Raw genomic sequence first — 21,543 nt, 5'->3', positions numbered from 1 at the left:
CTTCTTCTTTGGGAAATCCCCCTTACCCACAGCCCTGCCAAAAGTTTGGACATGGGTGGCCATGTTCATAGCATGTAACTCTCACAACAGGTAATTGGACTAGTGGTGAACACTTGAAACTGACATTGTCGGTCCATCATCTGGTCAGTGACCAACCAGGTTATCTTGCTTCAAAAGTTGAGCTAATAGACATAAAGATCATTGTCAGTCATTGGTGGGTGCCAGACTCTTAAGATCTTGTTGAGTGAGGACCAGAGTCAATTCATACTACATAGGCAAGCTGAGGATGTGAGAGAGCAGAAACCATCAATAAGCAGAGAACTCTGGTTTGCAGAGAGGAGAATGTACCGGACAAACAGTGGGTTAAGAGATCACAGGAACTCAGTAAGAGGATAAATCACATGACTTCTGTTCCTGGTGGCTTCTTAGCTCCAGACCCAAAACACCTGTCTATACTTTATTTCCAGCTTGTTGGTATCCATGAGATGACTTCTTAGATCCTACAACACCACTCACCTCTACCGTACGAGATATGGAGATAAGGGTTTCTCTTTCTTATGGCTGAAAAAACTTGATGAAAATGAACTACTACTACGGTATTGCTTGCAGTGGCTGCCACAGAGAGTTGTAAACTAGTATCTTAGTAATTAAACTAAGGGTGGAATGTTATCTAGTTACTTGTTTTAGAGTAGAACTTGATGTCATTGAAAGCTATTTGCACCCATATTCTTGTTAATCATTTAAGACGTTCTGGCTTTCTGCCCTTTTCTCACTTGTGATACTTATTAATTTATTGGCTTTATAGGATGGGTGTTTAGGAACTCAGCATTTGTGGGGGAATAAAGCACATGGACACAAGCTGACATCAAAGGGTAAGATTGCCTCTGCCAGTTTGTAGTCGTGGACTTTCTGATTATCTGTACCAGAGAGATAATCTTGACTGCATTGTCAACAGCTCCAGTGCCCAAATAACTGGAGTTTTTATGGCTGGGGAAACTCCGGATATATAACATAGGAGGGGAGGCAGGGATCAGGGTGAGGCAATTCACAGTCTGTGACCCATCTCCAGCAATTACAAGTTGCTCTCTTCAGCAGATTTAGCTCCTACACCAAACTGGTATTTATCTGGGTGGAGAAGTAGAAACAGTGGGCACCCTAGGAATGGAGCTGGGATTGTCGTTTCTCTTTTTTTTTTCTTTCCTGAAATGAGCTGAATGAGAGGACACTATGCAAGTTGCATGAGATACTAAGCTAATCTAGTCAATAAAATCCAAAGTTAAGTGAAATAATCTACAGGAAGAGTTTTTCTATCTGAGGGAGTGGACAGAAAAATGAATGGTAGTTGGGAAAAGGATATTTAGAGAATGGTAGAGGGAGAACTCATTTATAGTGAGAGGCTATGTAGCCTAGCAGTTAGGCCCATATACTCCGGACCCCGACTTCCTAGATTCAAATCCCAGTTCCATTACTAAGTATGACCATGGACAGCTTGCTTAATTTCTCAGTTTCTTCATCTACAAAATAGGAATAACAGTAGTACCTACCTTATAGGTTTTCTGTCAACATTAAAGGAATTGATACATGTAATGTGCATTAAGCAGTGTCTGGCCAGAGTAGGTGCCTAATAAATGCTAGTTATTACTATTCTGTAAAACACTACCCGGTGTGCCAACAAGACCAGCAAAATTCAGGAGAACTAACACAAGTGTTCTATATTATGTTCCTGATGAGAAAATCCAATACATTTACACTTTGACTGTGGAATGTGTGTGTTTTGGCTAAAACAAGAAAGAAGGTCCTAAAAGGAAGATGGGAAGAGAGGGGCTTTCATATAAGGAGAGAAACTAGATGGGCCTCAGGTCTGGAAAAGTGAAGACTGAGATGCACTGTGAAGAATTTTATGGAGGACAGGAATAGCATGAATAATAACTTGTTTATGAAATACTGGAAAATTAGAACTGGCGTAGAAGAGGAATGCTTTGAGGTGAGTACTTGAACAGATGGTTACTTGACGGTGCCTGCACACTGAGTCCTTCAGTTCTGGAGCTCACTAGCTCAGGAGTTTCAAAGCAATTTGCATGAAGGGTATGTGGAATGGTCCCTTAGCTCTCATCTCAGTAGGATGTTTGTCATAGAGACTAGTCCAGGTCAGCAGCTGTCAATATGTTAATGGAGTACTTAGCCATTTCAAAACACTCGGCAACGTGCATTCATTTGATTGCCATGACAATGACTTATTGAGTCTATATGGTGGGCAAGGCTTGGTAGGGAACTAAAAGATAACTCGTTCTGATCCGTATCACCACCCAGAAACACTGTAATTAATTTAATCTTATTTGACAGCTTAATAATATTTGCTTCACTTTTACTTATCATGTTTTGAGACCAGAGAATTTTCAGTTACTATTTGAGTTTAGGATTGGTGTTTTGAAAAAACTAAAGAAAAAAAGTTCACTTTTTGTTATCGTTTTGTTGTCATAAATTCTACTCAGGTGATTGACACTCTAATGTCAATGGAACAGCTTACTATGTTTATTTTTATTTCTGAGTAGTTATTTATAGAAAGCCATTTTAGAGCTAGCTAAAAGTTAATTTAGAGGTCATCTTCAGTTCCTCATTTCACAGCTGAAGGAGATGGGTTCCTTAGGGTGACGTGCAGTAGGTGGCACAGCTTGGACCTGAAGCCCAAGTTCTAGTCTTCTGTGTTTTCTTTCCCATCAGGCCGTTTCCCCGCAAGGATCAATCAGGCTTATTGTAGTTGAGCTCATTTCTGTGTACACAGACTCAAATGTGTTATGCTTTATCTTGGAGCTCCCAGAAGCAGGTTTACTATGAAGCCAGTGAAGCTTAAGCATGAAGGCCCCTCAGTTGTATGAGTGGGGAGAGGAAGCTAGGTTGCAATCAGGAAACATTCCTGTGTGTTTCTGATAAATGACCTAACGTGATAATGTTAGGAGATGGATTTGACTTTCCAAGACTTCAGTAATTTGTTGTGATTTTTCGCATTCTAAAACACAAAATGAAAAGAAAGAAACTCAGTTTTGTACTTATTTTCTATTTGTAATTTTATATTCTTTTTCTTAAACAAGTACCCTCCCCCTGCTCCAAGATTATGTCAATTTCAGGCTCCATGAAACCTGGATCTGCTTCTGATGCCCAAAGACTTAATCAATTGGGAATTTCATTTTAATATTTCAGATTTTTATTTTTAAATTAATTTTTACTAAAAATTTGAATACATTTAAATTACCATTATTTTTATATTTTATTTTGATTTTTATTACAGTAATAAAATAAAGAGAAAGTTGTGTTAAAATGTTTTAAAAATGGCAACTCCTTGCCCCATTCTTCCCCACCTCTTAGTTTTGCTCCTCAGTCAACCACTTTTAATTTCTTTAAATTTTCCTCCCGTTTACCTTTATAGTGTTTCTTAATAACTCGCTTTCATAATTGATCAGTTTTAGATCAATTTATAATGATATAAAGTTTTATATCAATAATACAATCGCATTATATTATTTTATTAATTATATATTGACTTCCTGTGATCGTATTTAAGGTTTTAACATTGTTACTCCAAACATTCATTTGCTTTCCTCCCATTGCCCCAAAATAGTCGAATCACAATTTTAGTTACCTCAGTTATCACTGTTTATGTTATGATGACTGTGTAAATATTATTTACAGCAAAAGCAAGTAGTATCCTATGGTATCCTTTCTTGTACAGCTTTTCATTTGTCCTAGAATTAATAATAGTCTTCTTTTATTTTGCTTAATTTTCTGTTATCTTTCTGAAACAATACTTTTCCTTTCTTTTCATATAGGTTTTTATTTATAATAGCTTGGTTTTTACTTAGTTTTCTGTGTATATAGCCAAATATATCACCAGAACTATCAAGCATCTATCTTCTCAATATTTATGTGGAAGTGGTCAAACATATTAGCTAATCTTCCGCCCCTCCCCACTTCCCCCCGAAACTTTCTTCCATCCTCCTACTCCAGAATGGAGTGATTTTTTCCTAGTATCTGAAAATTTCATGTGATAAGCCTTTAGTGAAGATGTTTGGTAAGGATGACACTCAGTGGAGCCTTTCTAAGTTCTAGGGAATTGCTTACTCATTGTAAGCAATTTTATATAAGCAAATTTTTAAAGTATTTTAAGTACCTAGTGCCATACAAGGACTGTGTGCATTTTTCAGTTGACTAGGTTTACATACTACGGTGGAGGGAGTGCTACTAATAATGGATAAAGTTCACACCTAGATGCCTGAAACGCCTAGTGATTGAAAGTAGGATTTGCTAACATATAATTCAACTCCTATTTTTTTGACGTGTATTAACCATAGGGTGAATTGCATTAATTTTGAATCACAGATAATTATTGAGAATACATTCCCAGACAATTAATTGTTATTCTCAAACTCATAAGGACACTTGCCGTTATGAAAACTAGTTTTTTTTTTTTTAAACTTTTATTTATTTTAAGTGTGTTTTTCCAGGACCCAGCAGTTCCAAGTCAAGTAGTTGTTTCAATCTAGTTGTGGAGGGCGCAGCTCACCGTGGCCCATGTGAGGATCGAACCTGCAACCTTGTTGTTAAAAGCACCGCGCTCTAACCAACTGAGTTAACTGATTGCCCCCCAAAACTAGTTTTTAATTTATAGAAGTTAAATATAATTTAAAAATGTGATGTATTTTAAAAGCATGATACAAAATTTGTTTTACATACTATTTTTTGTTAGTTGCATTAAAAACATTTCACAATAATGGGGAATTAACTCTACTAGTTCCAGTAACAGCTTTCCCCTCAATACTTGATATAGGTATAATATTGATTAATTCTTAGTGTGTACTACAAAGTAGGCCGATGGCATTGTTTTACTCTACTGAATTAGAAATTAAGGCCATTGCAGTTAATGATTAGGTTTTCTTATGAGGACTTCCTGTTATCAGATAATTTATTCCATTGTAAAGGCAGATTTATGTTTTTCTGGTTAATCCAATAGGTAAATCAAGGATGATGCCAATTCTTTAGAGAAGGTAACTTTTTCTTCAGTGTGTTTCTATATATTTTAATCCCATTCCTTTTCGAGACTGTTGCAATTCAAGTGGCGTGCTGTTCAGTGGATTCTTGTAGAACATAGCTCCCTATAGTTTATTTGATTCCTTTTATTTCCTGAGAACATGACTGGAAGAAAAAAATGTTTTTAAATCCTTAAGATCTTGGTTGAAACACTTAGCCCTGATACCCTTTACAAGCAGAGATTAAATGTGTTGGATCAAATCCTCCTCCCAGAATGCACTGCTACTGGAATGCCCCTGGCCTCTGTGTAGACCTGTAGCTTTGAAGCTACTATGCATTGAAGGATACACCACCCCATCACCCTTCCTTTTCTGTCTTCAGTGGTACTGTCTGCTGAAAGGGGTGGACAGACGTAGGAGTGGTGACTCCCCAGGGGCAGGAATAGTCTGCCCTGTTTGCCTGATTTTTTTTTCCAGTTAAGGAATTGGGTGGTAATGGGGTTCATACTAAGGGGTGGTGGGAACAGAGAAACACCTAGTCATGGAGATTATGGCAGGATTTCTGGCTGTTTATCAAAGAGTTGGTTGCTTACTTCCCTGACTGATGTTCTAAGACTTACAAAATTGAAAGTGCTTTTCTAGTATCTCCATTTCAGTTCAAGTTACTTCTATGTGGAGAGAGAGTATTGGTTAATTTAGTGCAGTAATTCATATCCATCAGTGTTGTGGGACTATTCCCTGGATGTTAGCCTGGGGGATTGATTCTAAACTTATTCTCTAGGGATGTTGTACATTGCTCCTGCAATCTTGAATACTTTAAAATGAATGATTTTGCTATTTGGGTGTTTTGGGTAAGGGGTTTCCGGGCACTTGCATTTGTATTGTATTACTGGAAGCTTACTGAAAATGAATGTGTTTACTCAGTCAGTTGGCTATGAAAACTTTTGGTTTGTTTCATCAGTTCGATTCAACATCACTTCTTTCTGAGGAACAGTTGAGGTGTCTTCTGGATGAGTGCACATTCCAACAAAAATCCATGATTAGACTTTCTTCAGAAAGAGAAAAGAAAGACATTCAGGATATAGCACCTGAGATTCCCCAGCTTTCCAGATCTATCCTTTCTGAGTTACTAACTGGATCAGAAACAAAGGTCAGACGCATCGAGGTGGAAGACGCAACTATGCCTGAGAATGCAAAATGTGAAACATTTACAGGCGACTACCTCACCAAAGCCTTGACTGGGCATCACATGTCACAAGCTCTTGTCACCGAAGCAGAGAATATGGAAGGCGTCCAATTTTCCAACGATGAGGTTATTAGTGATACAAAAGACTATTTTATGTCAAAGACTCTTGGCATTGGAAGACTGAAAAGGCCTTCTTTCTTGGATGATCCACTGTATGGCATCAATGTGAGTCTTTCATCCGAAGACCAACATCTAGAACTCAGCCCTTTAGAGAAACGAAAAACAGGTAAGGCTTGGAGAATGTGTGTTTCGGTGAATGAGTCTTACTAAGCACTCAATGTAAAGGTATTATAGTTTAAAGTGGAGTAGGATACGGAAGTATGTTTGTGAGTCACAGATGGTGTTGAGTAAGAATACGCAAACAGAAGAATATATTTATCAGAATTCTATGAGATCCAGGTTGAGATTAGTACTCTTATGAAATACAGTATTCTCCATGGTAATTCATATATATTCTTTTTAAAAATTGAGGTAAAATTGGTATATCATGTTATGTAAGTTTCAGATGTATAATGTTATAATTCAACATATGCATACACTACAAAGTGATCACCACCCAAAGTCTACCATCCTTCACCATGTAATTGTCCCCCTTGACTCTTCACCTACCCCAAACCCCCTTCCCTTCTGGCAACCACCAATGTGTTCTCTGTATCTATGAGTTTGTTTTTATTTTGTTTTATTTGTTCATTTGTTTGTTTTTTTAGATTCCATCTGAGTGAAATCATATGGTATTTGTCTTTTACCATCTGATTTATTTCATTTAGCATAATACCCTCAAGGTCCATCCATGTTGTCGCAGATGGCAAGATTCCATTCTTTTTTCATGGCTAAGTAATATTCCATTATATGTGTGTGTGTATATATATATATATATATATATATACATATCCCATCTATATATATATATATATCCCATATCTATCTATCTATCTATCTATCTATCTATCTATCTATCTATCTCCCATCTCAGCTACCTGTATGTATATATATGTATATATATATAAAATTATATATATTTATATATATATAATTTTACATATATATAAAATTTTATTATATATATATAAAATATATATATTATATATATTATATATATAAAATTATATATATATATAATTTTATCCATTCATCCACTGATGGACACATAGGTTAATATATTCTTGATGGTTATCCAGAAAGCAATATTGATTTAAGAGGAAAAGAGAAATTAGTTTGAATGGATATAAGTAATTTGAATAGATTTGCTTAGTAGTTCAAATTCCCAACTTGAATGATGAAAATTTGTTGTAAGGAATAAATTTGTAAAATGCTATATATCATTGTGGTTTTATTAGTTTCTGTATGCAAACTTCCCATCTCAGCTACTGGTGTATTCTCAGGTGTTTTGTCTTGATTTACTGTTGCATCTTATAAGGGTACAGTGATACAGGATACAAATGCTATGGGCAGTTTTTGACATAAACAAATATTCAATTATTTACCTATGTTAGAAGTCTAACATAGTCTGTTTTGTATTTGGTGAATCTATTTAAAAAGCTTCCACTTTTCCTCTAATGCAGATTACTCTAAAATATAGTGTCTGTTAAAGCTATATCTGTATATTACTTATTAAATCTGTCTATTAATTCTGAACTAACTCCTCAGTCCTGTATTTTTACCTGCCTGCTAGACTACTCTACCTGGATATGACCTCAAACTGAATTCCTCAACTTTCTCTCTCAATTCAGATTTTCCTCTTGACCTCTGTTCCCTCAATCGCTGAGGCTCAAAATCTGAGTCATCTTTACATCTTTCCTCTCTCTTGCTTCCCACTCTCAATCTTCAAATACCATTGTCTACTCCTGCAGCGTCTCCCATGCCCATCCCGTCCTTACTCTTTCTACAACCTCATCTGGACTAATGTGATGACCCTCTGTTCAGCCCTCCCTGCCTCTAGTCTCTCCTTTCCTCCAGTTAGTGTCAACCATCACAAAACGAATTCCCTCTAAGTATAGCTTTGATAACCACACTTCCCAGCTCAAAAAAAGCTTCCATGGCTCTCCATGGCCTATTGAATGAAATCTGAATTCTTTCACTTGCTGTTCAAAGCCTCCATAATGTGACCTGAAGTTCTCTTCCTGATCAGTTTCTAACTAGTCCTCTAAATGTTATTCAGATTACAGCTGATCTGGTCTCAGGATTGCCAGTGCTTTCCCATGCCTCTACTGTTCCCTCGGCCCTTTTCTTCTCAGGAATGTTCAGGTACCCCTTCAAAGGTAGTTGAATTCCAACCTCATCCACTCTGAGTGCAACCTTCCGTGGTCCCCTCTTTTAAATATTTTATTTTTCCTCTGAATATCCCAGAGCATCAGATCATTTTACCTATACTTTCTTGACCGTGTTATGTACACACACATCTTTTCTTCCTTAAAATTGTGTAACTTCTTTGAGGGCAGAGATCCTATGTTCTGATTCATTGTTACATCTTCTATGACATCTAAAGTGCTGCCTTAAACCAGGTGCCTGTTTGATAAGTGGAAGAATTTACATTATTCAGTTTTAGAATAATGTACTAAAAATATGGTTCACATGTATTCTTCACATTGTGAATGAAAGCAAGTGGTATCACAAAGAGTTATGTAAGCCTCACATTCTACATAAAGATTTGGAACTTTTTAAAATGAAGTTTCACAAATTATAAAGTTTTTATCCAGCAGCAGAATTCACTTACAATGTGCAATTCAGTTAGATGGGTGGGGTATGACTTCTCCCACAAAGATCGTCATTTGATAAATAAATGAAAGAACAAAACATGATAACTTTGTTCTTCTCTACAATTGCAGTGTTTTTCCTTTATTTTTGGACAGAAGGTTTTTATTAGAGAGAAAGTATCTGCATCTCCTCTTTGTTTACCTTGATCAAACTAACTAAATTGGATGTGATGATTTGTTGTCTCTGGGGTCTCATTCCTGTGGGATCTGTGTGTGTGTGTGTGTGTGTGTGTGTGTGTGTGTGTGTGTGTGTGTGTCAGGGGGGTTAGAACAGCAGTTTGCTAAGATATGACTTTACTTCTATGTGAACATGTGTCACACTGATGTGTATCTGTTGCTGAGTAGAACCTGACAAGATGGAATGTGACTTAATGGAAAAAAGCTATGGTGGCTTACCTCTAACTCCACAGCACATGCCTCTGATGGCACCAGATAATCCCAATGTATGATCATAATAATGCTTGTGGGTCTGGAGGATTAAGATGGCATAGATGTGAATATGTGAACCATATTTTATTTTCTGTTTACATAATAAACATTAAGGGATAGTCCTACATTATCATTTTGTGTGCAAGTTAGCGTATGTGAAGTTGGAGTTTTTCTTTATTTTACTAAACTGAGCATGCACAATTATTACAATAACTTGCTAATCAATTGTATTCTAAAATACTAAATTGTACATTATGTGCTTTCTACAAAAGTGAACACCAAAAACCGAATGCTAAACCAGTTTTGTTGGCAAAAAGCCCTCTAAAGATGTAACTAATGAGGAATTGCAGTGTGTTCAGCTGCTACATTCTATTCCGGCTCTTTCTCAGGAAACAGATACATGTAAATGTGATTCAGAGTAGATTTCTATAAGCAGACAGAAAGGAAATATTATTGATGTATAGTTTTCTTTCCCTTGATGAACTGGTCTGTTACATGTATTGTAATTCTGGTTCTAAAGGGCAGAGTCAGATAACACTTCAAAAGGAGAACCAAACCTCATGGCGTTGAGGTCCAATTTAAATTGTGGCATTGAAAACTAAGAATTGGCTTCACAGTGATGTTAATTTTCCAATGTGAAATACATCATTTTTCACATCTGTGCTTTAAGTTTAGTGGTAACTACTGTTGTTATTTGCCTTTCTCGATACAAGGTTCAGTAAATTCAATGTTGTATTCACTCACTGTTGGGATTCTAGGGGACCCGTGAACAGCATCTTCTCTACCCTACCCAGATCAGAACCAACTGAAAGAGAGAGATAGGTTCCAACAAATGGAGGTCAAAGAGGGTGGCTTTATTGCTGATGAAATGTAGGGGATTGTTGTGACTTGGGTTGGCAGCCAAACAGTCTTCCTTGTGCTACGCCACCAAAATAAACTTACACATCAAGTCCCTGGCAGAAGTGAAAAATCTCAAGACTTACCTATGGAGACCTGTCCAAGTGGAACCAATAGTATGGGAGAGCAAAGAAGCACCCTTGGGGGAAGTGTGGGGGAGGAGTGCTGCCTGCCTTAATGGAGGGGGCTGAGCTGAGCGTGCCATTTCTTCCCCCAATCTCACCAGTCAAATAATTGGCACTTCTTTCCATGGGGAGAGTACTGGGAAGGGAAGTGAGGTTGGATGCTTCCCTACTATAAGTTCTTCCATATGGAAGTGTGAGGAGAGTGGGGAGTAAGTGTTCCTTGTTACCACTTAACCTTGGACACACTGCTGTGTACACTGGCATGTCAGAAAGAAAATGCTTCAGATTTGTGGTTAGTCTATTATTTAGTCAAATTATCTTGTGCTGAATTTCTTTCTAGGTCATACAAAAGGAGGCATCTATGCATATATAGTATTTTTACCACTAAGCATTTGAGCTACTTATCAACAGAAATTCATAAATAAAGAGTAAAATATGAATAACAAGTAAAAATAGCAGAATAGGGCAAAAAAGATACAAAGTCAGTCACATACCGTGTTTCCCCAAAAATAAGACCTAGCTGGACCATCAGCTCTAATGCGTCTTTCGGAACAAAAATTACTATAAGAGCCAATATTATATTATTGTATTGTATTGTATTGTATTGTATTGTATTGTATTGTATTGTATTGTATTGTATTGTATTGTATTGTATTATATTATACCTGCTCTTATTTTACTGTAAGTAAAATATAAGTAAAATAAGTAAAATATTATAGTAAAATAAGACCGGGTCTTAATATTTGCTCCAAAAGAGCTGATGGTCTGGCTAGGTCTTATTTTGGGGAAAACACGATAGTAAAGAAGGAGAAAGAACTATTCTAATTTTTCAAGGAAAACAGTGGAATTTCCTATAGGACCCATTTAGTGAATAGTGTTCTTAAAACCTCTATAATATACGCAAAAACGAGTCAGATAACGTTGTTTTAAAAATAACACCCTTCAAAGAAGACTAGAGTGACCAACTGTCTTAGTTTGTTCAAGAGTGTCCTGGTTTTACCACTGAATGTCCCTTGTCCCAGGAAACCCTCAGTCCTTGGCAAACTGGGATGGTTGGTTGCTCTAAATTGAAACTAAGAACATAAAACCATAGAGCAGATTAATTACCCAAAAGGCAAAGCTAATGGAGTCCAGGCTAGAATGTAGATAAGCAGAGGGATGTCTGGCCTGCCCATCCACTGGCATGGTCTGGCTGCGTGGTTAGCAGCATGGGCTCTGGGGGAGGCACGTGCCGCCTGGCTTTGAATCTTTGCTCTGCTAGTTCCTTAGTCAAGTTACTTAATCTCTTTTTCCTCCACACCTTGGTTTCCTTATCTATAATATAAGATGGCTTTAATGTTTACCCTATAGGGTTGTAATAAGGATCAAATGAGAAAATCCACATAAAATGATTTGGTTGGTGACTGGACATGGTTAGCTTATGTGGTATGTAACATTTAATCAGGAGATGTCCCATAAACGTCTGGATTTCTGACTTTTCTGATAAATCAGCAGGTCCTTCCACCAGTGAGGGAAGCTGAGTAGCAGATGGCCCCTTAGAAGAAGGGGCATGTACTCTCCAGGAAGACACGGCCCCCATCTGGCCATCTGTTCTTCATGTGCTTGGCCCTTTGGCTGGCACCCTGTAAGCCTGGGACTCCCATCCCATGTTAGATGCCTTTGCGCCTTACGGTGTGGGCCAATTGCTCGGGGCCTGTTAGAAATGCAGAGCCTGAGGCCCTACCCCAAACCCACTCAATCAGAATTTGCACTTTATTAAGTTCCCCTGGGGATACTTCCAGTGAAGTTTGAGAACCACAGTTACAAACCACAGAGCGTTATTCCTAACCAGGGTGAGTGTCAGGATCATCTGGAGAGGTTTCTGCTTGTTTTATACCCACACCCAAGGCCCTCGCCAGCCTTAACTGAAGTCTGAGTCCCTGGTATGGAGAGCGTTCAGGCTGTCAAATTAATGCAAGTCACAGATTTTGTTGTGCATATTTGAGAAGTATGGGTTTCAGTTTAGATGTGAGAAGGCTAACTGTATTATCCTATTGTGGTCCTCCGATAGAACAAGTTCTACCCAAAATGGCAACTGTGCAATCTGAATATACTTCATGTTGAAATTCTGCCCATCAAAAGGCCTATTTGATTCTAACTTGTTCGATAAAGCCTGGTTGCAGGTGGACTTGACTTTTGCAAAGGAAGGATGTAGGGGTGGTTTGAAGGGATATGTGTTAGTATATGTTATTGTTTGTACCACGATTTCAAAGAAACTAGGTTGTTTTGAGAAAGTTCTTGCTGGTTTGCAGTGGAACAGTGAGATTCTAAAAATAGTAACACTATTAGCTGATTTTTTTCCTTTAGAAAATATTTTGGCTTGCTCTTAGGGAAATACTTAACTCATTGCTTTGATGGATTTCTGTTTCTCTCAAACAGTGTGTGCCTTCAGGCCTCCTAGTTATTATTTGTTAAATTACTTTTCCAAGGCTGCTAATTGCTTCTCAGATGCTCTTAGTAACTTAATCCTCATCCAAAGTTTATTTGATCAAAATATCAGAGCTGCCATGGTAGAAGTTTCCAGTGTTAATTCCCTTTTTTTTTTTTATACAACTTTAGTATATAGTAAGTTTGTATTTGGTGAATTTATCTTTTCAAGTTATTTTTAAACTAATGTTCTTTAATCTGATTCTGCTTGAGGTAGACTTTTCACGTACATATTCACTGCTTATTTTTCTCTATCTATAACTTATAAAATGTCACTTTATCATTTTGTTAGTCGTGTGATGCGAACACTGGCATATTGGAGAGTTTTAATATTTAATTGTCATGTACTTATCACTTTATCAGTGATTGGGAACTTCTGTTTCCGTTGCTGTATTCAAATTGGGTACAAGGAAAAGTTACTAAAGATTGTGCCTAGGCCAGACCTACGGACCCGCGGTGTGTCGTCATCTGGCATCTTGCTGGAAATGCTAAGTCCCAGGCCCTCCTGCAGACCTACTGCATTTCAACAAGATGCCCTCAGCAGGTGATTTGTATGCACTGTGGAGTGTGCAAAGCTCTGGACTAGATGGTTTACTAGTCCCTCTACTTTAGGGCTGTAAAAAAAGACTAGCGGATGTGGTGGTGGTAAAACAATGTCAGAAGATAGCTTTTTTCCTGTCTGCTCAAAGCCTGCTTTTCTTCATTTTGATGACGAGAACTACCTTCTTCCGATTGTCTTCTTATTTCTCCAGCCATCCCTGTTGTCCTTCTTTTGGGTTACCTTCCCCAGAGCCGCTGAGCGTAAGCATGTCCTGGCTTGATTCTCTACTCTACTCGGAGACACATATAGGCAGCATGGGATCATCTGTGCTTTGTACACTTTTGATTTTTAGATCTTTCTCTTTGCTGTCTGCCTCACATCTGTCTGGCATTTTAAGCTATACTGAGTTCATCCCTCAGGCAGCACTTCTTGCCTCTGGCTGCATGTTAGAATCACCCGGAGAGATTTTAAAACACATTAATACCTTGCTTCCATCCCAGATGAATGCAATAGCTTGCTAAGGGTTGGCTCTGGGCATCAGTATTTTTAAAGTCAGTTTCTGAGAATGGGGTCTAGGTGATTGTGTTGTGTCGCCATGCTTGAACATCACTGCTGCTGGGCTCCATCGTATTCACGAAGGACATTGTTCTAGGATATAAAATGAGGAGGATGTAATCACTACTCTGAATTATTTCACAGTCTATCGATGAAGGCAGGCACTTAAGCAGATAATCACGGCAGGGTGAGACAAGTATAATACGAGTTTCGGGACAAAGTACATGATCACACTCCAGAGGGGATGATGAAACCTGGGGAGATGGGGAAGTGGTATTTTAGTTGTCTCCAAGGATGAGTGGTCATTTGCTGGGTAGGCAAGAAGGAGCACACTCCTTCTATAGGAGGAATAGCACTTATAAAGGTGTGGGGTCGTGGTCGTAGGATTCCTTATCTTAGGTGTGGAATATTGAGGTCCCTTTCTTATCCATTCCACCTTCCCCTACATCCTGTTAAATATTTCTTCTCCCTGGGTTGACAATATCACTACATTTTTTCATTTTACTCTCTACAACTACAAATCATTTGCCCTTATTTATTAGTTTTTTTTTTACTAGCAGCTTTGCTGATATATATTTTATATACCTATATTAGATTCCTATGGATGCCACCACAAATGATCACAACTGAAATTTATTATCTCATGGTCCTGGAGGCTTGAAGTCTGAAATCAAGTTGTCAGCAGGGCAACACTGCCTGGAGGCTCTGGAGAATACTTCCTTCTTCCAGTTTCTCAAGCTGTTGACATTCTTTGGTTTCCTTGCTTTGTGGTCAGGTCACTCCAATCTGCCTCTCTCTTCACATTACCTCTTTCTCTGTGTGTGTCTCAAATCTCCCTCTGTTTTTCTCTTATAAAGGCATTTGTTATTGAATAGAGGGCCCACCCTCAATAATCCAGGATGATCTTCTCATCTCAAGATCTGTAGCTTAATTACATCTACAAAGACCCTTTTTCCAACTAAGGTAACTTGCACAGGTTCCAGGGGTTAGGATATGGACAGAGCTTTTCTCAGGCCACCATTCAACAATTCAGTGATTTGTATTATAGTATGTTCACAGAATTGTTTGTTCTTCACCACTATCAATTTTATAAGATTTTCTTCACTCCAAAACCAAACACTGTATCCGTTAGCTGTCACTCCCCATTTCCTTCAACCCCCCAGACCTAAGTAATCACTAATCTACTTTCCATGTGTAGGAATTTGCCTAGTCTGGACATTTTATATAAATGGAATCATACAGTATGTGGCCTGTTGTGTCTGGCTGCTCATACTTAACATGATGTTTTCAAGATTCATCCATGTAGTAGCATGTATCAGCACTCCATTTTTTTATTGTTAAATAATATTCTGTTGTATGGATATGCCACATTTTATCCATTCGTTAGTTGATAAACATTTGAGTTGTTAATACTTTTTGGCTATTATATGTAATGCTGATCTGAATATTGGTGTATAGGTTTTTGGGTGGATGTATGTTTTCATTTCTCTTGGGCATATACCTAGGAGTAGAATTGCTGAGTTTATGGTAACTTTTTGAGGAACTGTCAGACCGTTTTCCAAAGTGGCTATAGATTCCCACCAGAAGTGTATGAGGGTTCCAGTTTCTCCTGATTCTTTTTTCTTGTCTTCTTTTATTTGGTTCTGTTGTCAATTCTGCCTTTTCTAATAACCTTCTCACTAAGGTTTATAGAAGAATATTTCCATTCCATTTCTGTTACTGTCATAATTTTTCTTCTTACAATGAAGATGAGTTCTTATCTACTCTAAGTATAATATTTACTTTTGCTTTCACCCTACTTCCTAGAAACTTAATTCAGAGCAAAAAAACAAAACACAAAACAAAAAAACAAAACAAAATAAAAACTCGATGCCTGTCTCCAAATCCATAGCCATTTTAGGTCTCAAAACCCTCATCTGTAAGCTCAATGAAGGCTAGCGTATCTTTCTCTTTTTCATGCAAAGTTTGTAGGTAATTTATGGTGACTGTTCAATAAATATTAAATAAGGATGTGATTATTGTTTCATGTGTAAAAGGATTTAATGTTTTGGAGGCAAAATGAGTTTCCTTAATTATGTACACATTTCTGATTGCCTAACAACTTTGGTTATTGTTTTTAATGTGCAGATGAACAGAAAACTGAAGATGTGGCAGAAGAATGTAAAGAATCTTAAGTAACGACTTGCTGGGGTGTGCTTTAAGAAAGTTGGTAAATTAAGTGAAATTATACTTTTTCCGCTTCTTTGAATTCAATGGATGCATTGTAGAGACTATTCCTCAAACAATGATTTTAATGTTTGGTTTTACTCTTTCTGGATTATATTTCCTTTATATTTTTGAGACTTGTAGTATTATTGTTTCATAGTTTTTCTTCCTTGAAATTCTTGGGAAAATTGTTTTTTATTGCTAATCTTGCAACATCAGGGATACATTATAGAAACCAACATTTTATGTACGTGTGCTATTTTAAAACTAGTTGAAGTGCTATGGCTGTTTTGTATTTGATTTTATATGTTATAACTTTATTGTGATCCAGACAGATTTAATCACTATGAATTCTTGTTTTGGCCCGGATTTCTCTTTTTTTCCTTTTCTCTCATGCCTGTTAAGTAAAATTTGCCATAGAAAGAAATGAATTTTCTTAACAAAACAGTCTTAGGATAGCCTTTGCTATCTTACCAGCAATAATACTTTTCTTAACCTGGAGTTTGAATTATTTTATATATTACTTTCAGTTTTTTACTTTTTAGAGTTTGCCTTTTAGAATGCAGGAAATAAAGATCAGCTACTTTAAAAATATTCTACAATATTATTTTAAAAGAGAAGGTTTGTCTAGTTACAAGTCATTAAACTGGATTCATGCAAACATTTCATGTCAACACTCCATATGATGAATTGGCACTAGAACTACAAGTCCAATTTATTTTTTATTAAAAAAAAAGAGCTGGCTTTAATGAAATTTGGAGTAGTGTATATATGGCGTTATTATTATTTGTACATTTTCATCTACTGATATTGTATACTGTTAATATTTGCTTACATCAAATTTCCTTGACTTTTTAGAATGAAGAATTCTATAGCTACTATTTGCAGAACAGTTAATAGGCAATTTCTTTTTTGAGCCTCCTGTTTCAGTTTACATTAAAATAGCAATGGTTCATGCTACTATCAGTGTGCTACAAGTAATTTATCTTCGTGCTAAGAGGTTTGCTCTTGGGGTGCCAGCAGAAGTTAAAAGTCATGATTTTAGACTCTTATAAGTATGACATGTGTGATTGCAAGGTTTGGCTCAGAACAGTGAAAGGGGAAAGGTGATATGGGTGGGAATTTGGAGTGGCGACAGAAAGGAGCCATTTTTGCCCATAAGACTTTCAAAGGAGCTCAGTTTTCTAAACTGATGTACTTGCAGTATTTGGTGTGTGTGTGTGTGTGTGTGTGTGTGTGTGTGTGTGAGAGAGAGAGAGAGAGAGAGAGAGAGAGAGAGAGAGAGAGAGAGAAAGAGAGAGAGAGAGAGAAGGAGAGATGGGGAGAGGGAGATAGATATGAAATAGATATGAGTGGAGGGGTGGAGTAGGGAGAGCTTATGGCTTTATAATGTGTTTCTGCAAATGGTGTTTGGGGCATAGTGACACTTTATGTTATAGGAGTTTAAAAGGGGGTTAGAAAACAGAATTATCCTAAGTGATGAATTTTACCATTATAAGAGGTAACACCATGTAACAGTATGTCAACTAAAGGTACCTCCAACAAGGACTGGGAAGCTGAATTTATGATATAATTCAACATGAAGGCTTCAGATTAAAAAAGAAATGTTACACTGATAGGGAAAGAAAGTTCTTATTTGAAACCAGTCTTTTTATTTTAAGGTTCCCTGTAGACCTAATGATAGAACAAGATAGACACAATAAAATAAGAAACGACAAGAGCTAATTTATTTCGGAAATGAATTGAGGATCTTAAAATTTGAGGTTTTTTGGACTTAAGACTTCTGAAGAAAACTATTGGCACCCCCTTTTCTGTAAATTCCCATGGGACCTTAAGTTTATTGTCGTTCAATCCAACTCTCTCTGAAACACACGACAATAAACCCTTGCAGGGGGAAAAAAGCTGTTACCTTGATGTCATCATTTAAATTTTGTCCCATATTATAGAATTAAATTTAATAAAAAACAGCCCTCTTAAAAATATATAATTAGAAAGAAAGCAAAAAATAGCAACACAAAGAAAAAGTACAAAATGGTGTATTTAGGAGAAACGTTAATAAATTGATAAAATAAGATAGTCGAAAGTAGAATTTGGAGAACAACTACAGTGTTTTCTCTAAGAAAGGAAAGAAGATATTGCAAGGAACTAGTATAATTCTCAGCAATAAAATGGTGTAAGAAATTGATCCAGTTTCATTATTTTGTGCGTATATGTCCAGTTTTCCCAACACTATTTATAGAAGAGACTGTCTTTACACCATTGTAAATTCTTGCCTCCTTTGTCATAGATTAAATGACCATCTACGGAGGTGGGTTTAATTTCTGGGCTCTCTATTCTGTTTCATTTATCTATGTGTCTGCTTTTATGCCAGTACCATGCTGTTTTGATTACTGTAGCCTTATAATATAGTTTGATATCAGGTAGTGTGATACTTCTAACTTTGTTTTTCTCAAGATTGTTTTGACTATTTGGGGTTATTTGTGGTTCCATATAATTTTAGGATTATTTGTTCTAGTTCTGTGAAAAATGCCATTGATATTTTGATAAGGCTTGCATTACTTTGAGTAGTATGGACATTTTAACTATGTTAATTCTTCCTATCCCTGAATACAGTATATCCTCCCATTTATTTGTATCTTCTTCAGTTTCTTTCTTTAGTGTCTTATAGTTTTCCAAGTACAGTTCTTTTACCTCTTTGTTTAAATTTATTCCTAGATATTTTATTCTTTTGGATCCAATTGTAAATGGGATTGTTTTCTTAATTTCTCCCTTTGATAGTTCATTATTGGTGTATAAAAATGCAACCAATTTCTGAATATTAATTTTGTATCCTGCTACTTTACTCGATTCATTTATTAGTTCTGATAGTTTTTGGTGGATTTTTTAGGGTTTTCTATATATAATATCATGTCATCTGCAGATAATGTCAGTTTTACTTATTCTTTTCCAATTTGGATGCTTTTTATTTCTCTTGTTTGATTGCTATGGCTAGGACTTCCAATACTGTGTTGAATAAAAGTGGACATCCTTGTCTTGTTCCTGATCTTAAAGAGAAAGCTCTCAGCTTTTCATCATTGAGTACAATGTTAGCTGTGGGTTTGTCATATGTCATCTTTATTATGTTGAGATATGTTCCCTCTATTCCAATTTTGCTAAGAGTTTTTATCATGCATTCATGTTAGATTTTGTTAAACACTTTTTCTACATCTATTGATATGACCATGTGATTTTTGTTTTTCATTTTGTTTATGTGGTGTATCCTGTTATGTGATTTGTGGATATTGAACCAACCATGCATCCCAGGAATAAATTGCACTTCATCATAGTGTATGATTTTCTTAATGTACTGCTGAATTCAGTTTGTTAATATTTTGTTGAGGGTTTTTGCATTGATGTTCATCAGGGATATTGGCCTATAATTTTCTTTTTTTGGAGTCTCTGTTTGGTTTTGGCATCAGGTTAATGTTGACCTTGTAAAATGAGTATGGGAGCCTTCCTTCCTCTTCAGTGTTTTGAAACAGTTTGATATCAAGTCTTATACCAGAAAACATTTATTAAGTGCTTATTTTTTGGTAGGCCCAGTGCTGGACTCCATGAGCACCTTGTGGGCGCTACAAAGTAATCTGTGTTTTGTTGCTGTTTGTGCTGAGTTTGGCGGTCCTTGGGAGACACTACCCTGCAAACAGAGGTTGGCTGCCACTAATGCCAGGCTTGGGACCCTTTTATGGGCAGTACAATGTGAGCTGAGGCCAGCTGCCACTTTGCTGGGTTTGTGGCCACTTATTGAAGCTACATTCCAAGTCAGTACTGGCCACAGCTTATGCCAGGCGTGGGGCCTCCTGATGGGACTTACAATGCAAGTTGAGATTGGTCACCACTTGTGCTGGACTTGGAGTCACTTAATGAGAAGTACTGGGCATGCTGACACCAACTGCTGCTTGTTTGGGGTTTGTGGACCTTTGAGAGATTTCAGGAAAGTCTGCAGCATGAGTTGAGGCATACTGCATGTGTGGAAAAGCTACTAGAAGTGATTTGGGCAGAGCGTGCAAATTGGTGGGGTGTGGTGGGGTGAATATTGCTGGCCCCGTTAATGGAAAGCTCAGATCTGGAACCTGCTGTGTCTGCCAGTTGGGTGGCAGGAGGGCTCATCAATGGAGCAATGGTGCCTTCCACCACTCCCGTCCCGAGAGAGAGCTACCCTGACCTCTGCTTCAGCCCTCACCCTGAAGCTAGTCAGTTCAGTTTCCCCATGTATGTCCCTGGCACTTTTGAGCTGCTTCGCCTGTACTGGATCCCAGAGTGAGTGAGTTTGTGAGCAAGCGAATCCCAGGCCCCTCAAGAGGAATGCCTGGGACTCCAGCAGCCCTCCATCTCTCTCAGATGCAACCACTGCTGACTTTCACAGCCAGGTGTTGTGGGTGCTCATCTTCCCGGTACTGGGGAGCTTGGTGTGGGGCTCGGATCCCTCACTCCTCAGGGGGGACCTTTGCAGTTGAGCTGTCCCTCCTGATTCTTAATTGCCACATGTGGGTGTGGGGCCAGCTTCTTTTGCATTTCCATCCCTCTTACCAGTTTCCATGTGGCTGCTTCTTTATATCCTTAGTTATAGAAGTTCTGTTCAGCTAGAATTCAGGTGGTTCTCAAGGTTGGTTTTTCTATAATTTAGTTGTAATTTTGATGTGGTTGTGGGAGGAAATGAACACAGCATTTAACTACTCTGCCACCTTGACTAGAAGTGACAATAAACATTTGTAGGACGAAAAAGCTATCATCTTGATGCCATCATTTTAATTTTTACCAAGTCCTTTGTTTCAATACAATCTGCTGATTTGAAAGTCACTCTTGGCATGAACATGGAACATGCCTGGGAAAGAAGCTCCTGTCCCATTTGATATTTTTGTTTACTTTTGCTCTGCTACTTAAAAGTGATTTAGAATTCTCTCCCAAGTCTTTACATGTTGAGTTACTCTGAGAATGAATGATATTATATTTTAAAGAATCATTTTATCAAATCAGTTTTCCAAACTCAATAACCATTACCAACACCTTCTAGTTCTTGATTCTTCATCTAGGTGCCATAAAATGATTTGACCATTTATACTTACATACAATCATGCTAGGCTAGATAGATAAGTGTCTTTAGAATCAGAAAAATCAAGAAGCTTCTATTTCACTCAATTAGTCCTTTCTACTGTTCAATGGACCTTAAAGCCAGACCTTTAAACTACTCATGAAAATTTTATTCTATTCTTATTAAACTGGAACTTAATTAGTCAGTAGTCTACAGTCATGGTTAGCCTACCTG

General features: G+C 37.3%; 1 protein-coding gene across 1 annotated transcript in view; it reads left to right on the top strand.

Moving 5' to 3' along the window:
• Positions 1 to 17,196, top strand: part of FSIP1 (fibrous sheath interacting protein 1) — a 172,823-nt gene extending 155,627 nt beyond the window's left edge. Inside the window, exons 11-12 of the mRNA XM_081049822.1 lie at positions 5,983 to 6,493; positions 16,161 to 17,196. Coding sequence (XP_080905948.1) covers positions 5,983 to 6,493; positions 16,161 to 16,207 — 558 coding nt within the window. The 3' untranslated portion in view covers positions 16,208 to 17,196. The remainder of the gene's footprint in view (positions 1 to 5,982; positions 6,494 to 16,160) is intronic.
• Positions 17,197 to 21,543: the final 4,347 nt, after the last annotated feature.

The sequence above is a fragment of the Rhinolophus hipposideros genome, assembly GCF_964194185.1.
Source record: "Rhinolophus hipposideros genome assembly, chromosome: 5".
Classification (NCBI taxonomy): Eukaryota; Metazoa; Chordata; class Mammalia; order Chiroptera; family Rhinolophidae; genus Rhinolophus; species Rhinolophus hipposideros.
This window is presented reverse-complemented; position numbering and strand designations above follow the sequence as displayed.